This window comes from Acyrthosiphon pisum, chromosome A2 (assembly GCF_005508785.2).
Source record: "Acyrthosiphon pisum isolate AL4f chromosome A2, pea_aphid_22Mar2018_4r6ur, whole genome shotgun sequence".
Lineage (NCBI taxonomy): Eukaryota > Metazoa > Arthropoda > Insecta > Hemiptera > Aphididae > Acyrthosiphon > Acyrthosiphon pisum.
The window spans coordinates 113,242,561-113,249,930 of record NC_042495.1 but is presented as its reverse complement, the minus strand read 5'-3'; the positions used below and the strand labels follow the sequence as shown (position 1 = coordinate 113,249,930).

The 7,370-nt window shown below is 28.8% G+C and overlaps 1 protein-coding gene across 1 annotated transcript in view; it reads left to right on the top strand.

Annotated features, from left to right (window-relative positions):
• The window catches only part of LOC100571522 (cubilin), a 31,270-nt gene that overhangs the window by 9,635 nt on the left and 14,265 nt on the right, over positions 1-7,370 (top strand). The window contains exons 2-12 of the mRNA XM_029490055.1: positions 1,613-1,950; positions 2,019-2,421; positions 2,492-2,824; positions 2,885-3,054; positions 3,126-3,345; positions 3,461-3,685; positions 3,990-4,148; positions 4,226-4,413; positions 4,495-4,623; positions 6,221-6,420; positions 6,652-6,830. Coding sequence (XP_029345915.1) covers positions 1,613-1,950; positions 2,019-2,421; positions 2,492-2,824; positions 2,885-3,054; positions 3,126-3,345; positions 3,461-3,685; positions 3,990-4,148; positions 4,226-4,413; positions 4,495-4,623; positions 6,221-6,420; positions 6,652-6,830 — 2,544 coding nt within the window. The remainder of the gene's footprint in view (positions 1-1,612; positions 1,951-2,018; positions 2,422-2,491; positions 2,825-2,884; positions 3,055-3,125; positions 3,346-3,460; positions 3,686-3,989; positions 4,149-4,225; positions 4,414-4,494; positions 4,624-6,220; positions 6,421-6,651; positions 6,831-7,370) is intronic.

Here is a 7,370-nt window from a genome sequence, read left to right as displayed (position 1 = left end):
ATACTGAAGTTGAAATCGTAGCATTATTTTGACTACTTATCGTGTACACAGACACAAAAAAAATGAAAAAATAAAAAAAAAAACACACATTATTGTAAAATCAATACATTCATCGTTCCACTCAGAATCTAAAATTTTTAGAACGATACTCATAATTACCAATTGACGTTTAAAGATCAATTTTAGTATGTGGGCGTACTGTAATTTTATCAAAGGGGCCGTAATTACAGATTTATTTATGACTTATGGAAAGGGAAAATTATCTGTCGTTAATATACCTTTTTTTAGCACGCTCTCGATATAGCTTTTATTAAAAACGGCACAGTAGTTTTTGAGTAAATTACTTTGGATAAACCAACATTCATTTTTAGCTGTATAATCTGACTTTGCCCTTGAAAGAATGAAAACGCTTTATAAAGGTATAGGTAGATATCTCGATTTTAGTGTACCTCATTTCACGAGCAAATCGGCGTCGGTGTACCTCGGTGTGTGAACTAATTCGATCGAGATAAACAATTTGTATGCTAAGCACTTGGTTTAAACCAAAAGTGGTCCAAACTACATTCTATAAAATTGCCTGATTAATCTATGAACAATAATTTGAAATTTCCCCAAAATCGGTCATGTAGTTTTTGATTAGGTACCTATATATACCTAAGCTACAAAACATACATTCAACTCTCATATTCGTTTTAAGATATAATTTATTTATTCGAGGCCATAAATGTGACGTTTTGTTGCATATTTTATAAAAAAATAAACAAACTGATTTTTACTTACTATTTTTATCATTATAATTTTAAGACCTGTAAGATGTAACCAATGGCAACCAACTACAAAAAAAAAGTTTGATTTCCATTATGAAACTTAAAATATTCTTGTGTGAGCACCTCTTTCGGGTAACTTTTCCAATTTTTCCGTCAGATCTCATTCAGACTATTACGAACATTTAAAAAGAAAAATTAGCCAAATCGGTCAAGCTGTTTACGAGTGATGCGGAAACCCACGGATAGCATTTCATTTTATTATATATACGCTATAGAATATAGATTATCTTTCTTTTGCATTCCTTGCCAAAATATAATTTGCCACTAAACTGGAGCCGTAAATATTCTACAAGGCTTCTGAATAAATTGATAAAACAATTTAATTCTTAGATAAAAATATTTTTAACATTATAATATTTGATTTATAAATAAAACTAAGCATAAATATTGTTGATTTGATCTTGTTTACAATCGAAGTAAAAATAAATATATGCAAATCTTGACTGTTGATAAAGGAACATAATCAGTTTCAACAATAAATTAAGAATGGTATAGTGTATAAATGTATTCATTCTATGTAAAGTTTTATTGAAGTATGTTTATTATGTGCTACAAAATTTTTTAGAAGTCTTATTGATAAATTATTTATTTTTTAAGCAAATACCTTGAAACGTATATTTATTTTCTTATTATATTTCCTATCATGAAAAATTAAAAACACTGATAAATTCCAAAATTTGGTAGGTTTAAATGTTTATACCTAGTTAGTAAAATACAAAGTAAAAAAAATTCAAAACAAAAAATAAAATGCTTATTTTAATAAAAATTTTTTTTTACTATTATAGAATGTGGTGGAAGGTTTACTGCTCCTCAAGGAGTTATCCATACCAGTAATTATCCCAAAAATTATGATTCCAACAGTTCTTGCATGTGGTATATTGAAATAGCAGAGACTCATTTAGTTAACCTTACATTCGTTGACTTCAGTACTCGGAGTTTTCCAACACGAAATAGAGATAAAGTTTTAGTTTATGACGGCGATATCCATGGAAAACTACTCCTTAACCACTCTGGAAATAGCATACCACCACCGGTCATATCTTCATCTAATAAACTCATGGTATCATTTGAAGTAGGCAATCATGACTTACGAGCGAAAGGGTTTAAAGCAATATATTCGACGGTAATAATAATTTATTAGCTTTAATGTAGTTAAGGCTCCTACTAATCTATTTTATTTTTATTTTTCAGGCTTGTGGTGCAAAATTAATAACAAATACTTCGGGGATTATCACAAATAACCCATCATTAACGAATAGTTTAAACGAGAACTGTACTTGGACAATTATATCTGATACCCTTCAGTCAAAAGTCACATTAACTTTTACGCATATTGATATAGTGCATCCTTTAGAAAATAGTGTGGTGGGGACCACAAATAATACTAATGTGCAGTGTTCTGGTGGTTTATTTCACACAATATTTCGAATTTTGGATGGCCCAGATTCGGATGCACCTGAAATATTAAAGTTTTGTAAATCAAATCCGATACCACCACCTATTATCAGTAATGGACCGGCTATGCGTATAGAGTTCACAGATAACTCTGGTGCGTTGGATTCGTTTACAGCTCTGTATTCTGTAAGATCAGTAGGTGAGTAAACATATGATATAACTCACACGATGTAAATATTCTCGTAATAATATTGTTTTGTTTTAATTAGCATGTGGTGGAACGTATGACTCCATAAGAGGAACGATTTCTTCACCCAACTATCCAAATAATTATTTTAGAGATTCAGAATGTGTTTGGATATTAAAGTCCTCTGTTGGAAATCTCGTGTCTTTGAATTTTATTGCTTTTGAATTAGAAGATGACGAGTTTTGCAATGAAGATTATGTAGAAGTTAGAGAAGGGGATTCTATCGGTCCAGTCTTAGGTATTTTTTGTGGCACAAATTTTCCATCTAATGTTACTTCAAGTTCAACACTTTGGGTCAAATTTCGTTCCAATTCTGACGGCTCAGCTAAAGGATTTACAGCAGATTTTAAATATGGTAAGATTATTATCATCATAATAAATTAATAGTTTTTAATAATGTTTATATACATTTTAGCATCTGAAATTGAGTTGACAAAACAATCTGGAGAAATCTCTAGTCCAATGTATCCGAAACCATACAGAGATAGTGATGATTATTCATGGACAATAACTGTAGACCAAAAAAAACAAGTTCAAATTGTAATAAAAGAGTTTATGACTACCTCAAAAATTCATAGTTTAAAAGTAAAATATAATTTTAACATTTTTATCTAACTTATAGTATATGGTAATCAATTTTATTTATTTACACGAAGATTTATGACGGAAGTAATGTCAATGCATTAGTTTTGTATGAACGAAGCTATACAAATTTTAATACAGTATTTAATGAAACTATAATATCAACCGACAATACTGTATACATAAAATTGACAGCTGGTAGTAGACAGGTTGGAGGTATATACTTTTTACTGTATTGGACAAATGTGGATGCGCAATTTTCTAAGAAACCACTCTTCGTGTATGATGTTAAATGTAAATATTTTAATTATAACTTTAATAATGATACATAATTAATAATATTGCTATTTTGTATCAATTAAAAAAAAAAAATAATAATGGAATTAAAATTTACTTTGCAAATTTTCAGATAACAAATCGAGTTATGATTATTTTTTATCACCAAGCTCCAATACAAGTGTGATAATTACAAGTCCTGGTTATCCTTACGGCTACAAACATAATCTGAATGTAACATGGACAATTCATTCGGAACCACACTACCATATAGAAATTGAGATTCTAGACGTAGATCTGTACCCCATTCATTCATCTTCGGATGTTTATTATAAAGATTACTTTAACATCGAAACAGGTAATAAAAATTATCTTCGACTTAACATAAGATAACTGATATTATTTTAACTGAAATCTTCAATATTTCATAATAATTGTTTTGGTGTCTTAAATTCATGTTACTATTGTTTTAATATAATTAAAAATGTTAAAAAACAATATTTCAAAATTAATTTTAAAATTTTTCCTATAATATAGTTATGTAATTTATATTTTACCAACATATTATATTTAATTTAAAAAAAATGTATTCACATAATATGAAAAAACCTGCTGTAGAATTTTTTTTTATTAATAATTTATACATTATAATTATGTTTTAGTTGATCCTGATACTGCAAATACGATATTTTTGAAGAAAGTGTATAAAAACACAAATCAAATTAATGATAAAAAAATAGTTGGTAAGAATAAAGTTAAAATAACTTTCATTTCAAACAAGTCACTGAATGGTACGGGATTTAAAGTTCAAGCAAAATTAAGTATGTAAAATGAATTAAATCATCTATGTCACCTATTTATGCAAATTAATATTCATAAATCGAATGTGATATTATAGAATGTGGAGGCGAATTACGCGGACCAACAGGAGTAATTAATTTATCTAATTTTACTAGTCAACTCTTAGACTCACCGCACTCGTATTTACTTCGTTGCTCTTGGAATGTTACTGTACGTCCAGGAAGAACTATTTCAGTTAAATTTATTACCATGGAATTGCTTTCATGCGCAGACAGTTATGTTTTGGTAAGTAGACGTATATAAACTGGATAGCGGATAATTATTATTACAAATTATAACCATATAATATTATGTACTTTATTTTAGTTAAAAAATGGTTTTTATGAAGATTCACCTCTCCTTGGCCAAGGTAAATACTGTAACACTACTAATATAGAAACATTATCCACGACTGATAATAAACTACAAGTTGGAGTCAGTATAATGGTACATGACGTAAGTATAATTTTTATTCGTTCCAGACATAATATTAACATTCTTTCTTTTGACATAAATATTAACTATTACATTAACTACACCTATTTGTCATCTGGCTCAAATTGATAAAATTACGTGCAAGGCGCTTAAAGTCTTACGTTTTATTAATAGAATGGCTGGAGAATTTAAACTCTCCAAACAAAAATCATTCTAACTCACAAAAATCCATTTTCTGTACTCATCAAGTTTGACCTATTGTTGAGTATGGCTAGGTTGACGTATGGGATTTGCTATATGCAGACTGTGAATACCAGTAAAAAACTCGTAACGCTCTGTAACACAGATTTCAAAGTTTTGTAAATATACTTTTAATAAAAACTGTTCGTCACATGACTACACTCTCGTCCTTTGTTATCAGCCAAGTCCCTTCTCTTTAGATGACCTTCGTTACTCTCATCATATTTCCATTCTTCAAAAACTTTTTTCTGGTTCCCTATAATATCTTCTTGCTCATACAAACTTAAAGGTTCCAATTCGAAACACCGGCAATAATTCTTGTATTGTTATTTCGCCATACTGCTCAACAAATTATTTAATAAACGATCCTCTCATCCATGATTCATGAACGATTTGATTCTCCAATGAAAACTCATCATTCCTCTTCTTGCTTAATTTTTAATATCGTAAAAAATTTTTTATGCATTTTCACTATCAATCTATGTAATATATACTGGACTCACGCCCGTTAATATTATTATTGAATAAATAATTATCACTTTATATATTATTAATATAGTTGACCTTCGTGCACTACGTTGTCCGCAAGAAATGCAACTATTAAATGTTTTAAAATTTGTCAAATTCGTTATAATATTCGATATAATGGGGTTCAAAATTAAAAAAAAAAATAGAAAAAAAAAAGATTTAATTTAATAAAAACTGTTGTGTTTATGGCCTTATGCTATAAAAAATCGAAAAATATGCATGCACTTATGCAATATTAAGATTTTTCCGGACTTGGTGACGACAATAATAAATGTCCATTGTGTTTTCTGTTTCCCACAAATTGTTTGGTATCTATTATCGCTAATTTGATTATTTTGTCAGTCACCGATTTCGATTTGTAACGTTAAATTTGTTTTTGCCTTACAAACGTAGAGCGCTGACCACTATGAGTGGTATTCTAGTTCCATAAAAATCGTGTGTTAAAACTGGTGATTGACCGTGGAGGAGTGGAACGATTTTTGCCCTCAAAATTATACGATAAATGTTTGCGCCGGCTTAAGTAAAATAAAGATATGGCCACTCTACGTTCGATTATATTATACCTATATAGATTACCTTGCTGATAAAATATATTGTGACTAAATATAAAAACTAAATCCTTATTTGGACTATAACCAACAGAAAAAAAAATGAGTCAAATAAGGGATTTTTTTTACTATTATAAAAAATATCTTTCTGTACGATTTTGTATTTTTGAAAGGCTGTTTATATAAACAGTCAGATTTATTTGTTTAAAATGTTAATATGAATAGTAAAAAAAAAAAAAAACTAAAATTTTGAAAGATAAAATTATAATATACCTAATGAGTAATGAGAGCCTTAAATTTAGAACGTCAAAATAGCGTTTGAAGAAAAATCAGTAAACTGTGGAGGACAAATTTATTTGAATGATATATACAACGTCACCCAAATAACATCTCCTTCATACCCAAATATACCTCCAGCACACACAGAATGTATTTGGACGGTAGTAGCAACTGCTGGAGAACAAATATCTGTAACCATAGAAGACTTAGTTTTGGATCAAATGTAAGTCAAATTAATATTTATTGTATAAGATATTATGTAGAATTTATATGATACAAATTACTGTGAATATTTAAAATGTTGTTTTCTAAGCACATTTAATATATAGGTACCTATCAATCGTACGATGCGTTGTATAATTGCATATGCTAAATTGTATATGCATACGAAAACAAATGAATTGTTTCTGTGAATAATTTAATACAGTGATTAATATTTTCTCTATAACTTTAGGTGTGAAAAGGAATATATCGAATTTAGAGATGGTGCCGCTCGATTTTCAAAATTGATAAAGCATATTTGTGGGAATAATCTAGTTCAAAATATTGAAACAACGGAGAACTTTTTGTACATAAAGTATTTCACGGATTTAAGTGTACCAAACAATGGTTTTAAATTGAATGTCACTATAGGTATTAACTCTTATAAGTTATTTAAATTTATTACCTATATTATGGCTGTGCCAACTCTTGCTAAGGTGGGGGTGGGGTTAAACGGAACACTTGCTTCGGAAGTATTTAATAAACCAATAGGTGTCTTAAAATATGTGGTTTTAATGTAAAATATCTTCCTATATACTTAGTCTTATTACAAGTTGAAGATTTATTTTAGAGGAAATAACAGGGGCATACTATATGCTGAAGACTATGATGTGATAATATATTAAAGTCTATTATGGACTACGATGCTATAATATTAATAAATTATAATATTATATATTATATTAATATTTTTCAAAATTCAAAACATTGAATAAACTGATTCTATGATTAGATAATGATAATATGTATGTGTATTTATATCACATATGCCCCATTGCCCTATAATGACTGAACTGGGAATAGATCAATCATTAAAAATACACAATCTAAATTATTCCTCGCGTAGATCCATATTTTTTTCAAGGTACAATATCCAGCATATCCATAGGCGCACATAGGGGGGTGCTTGGG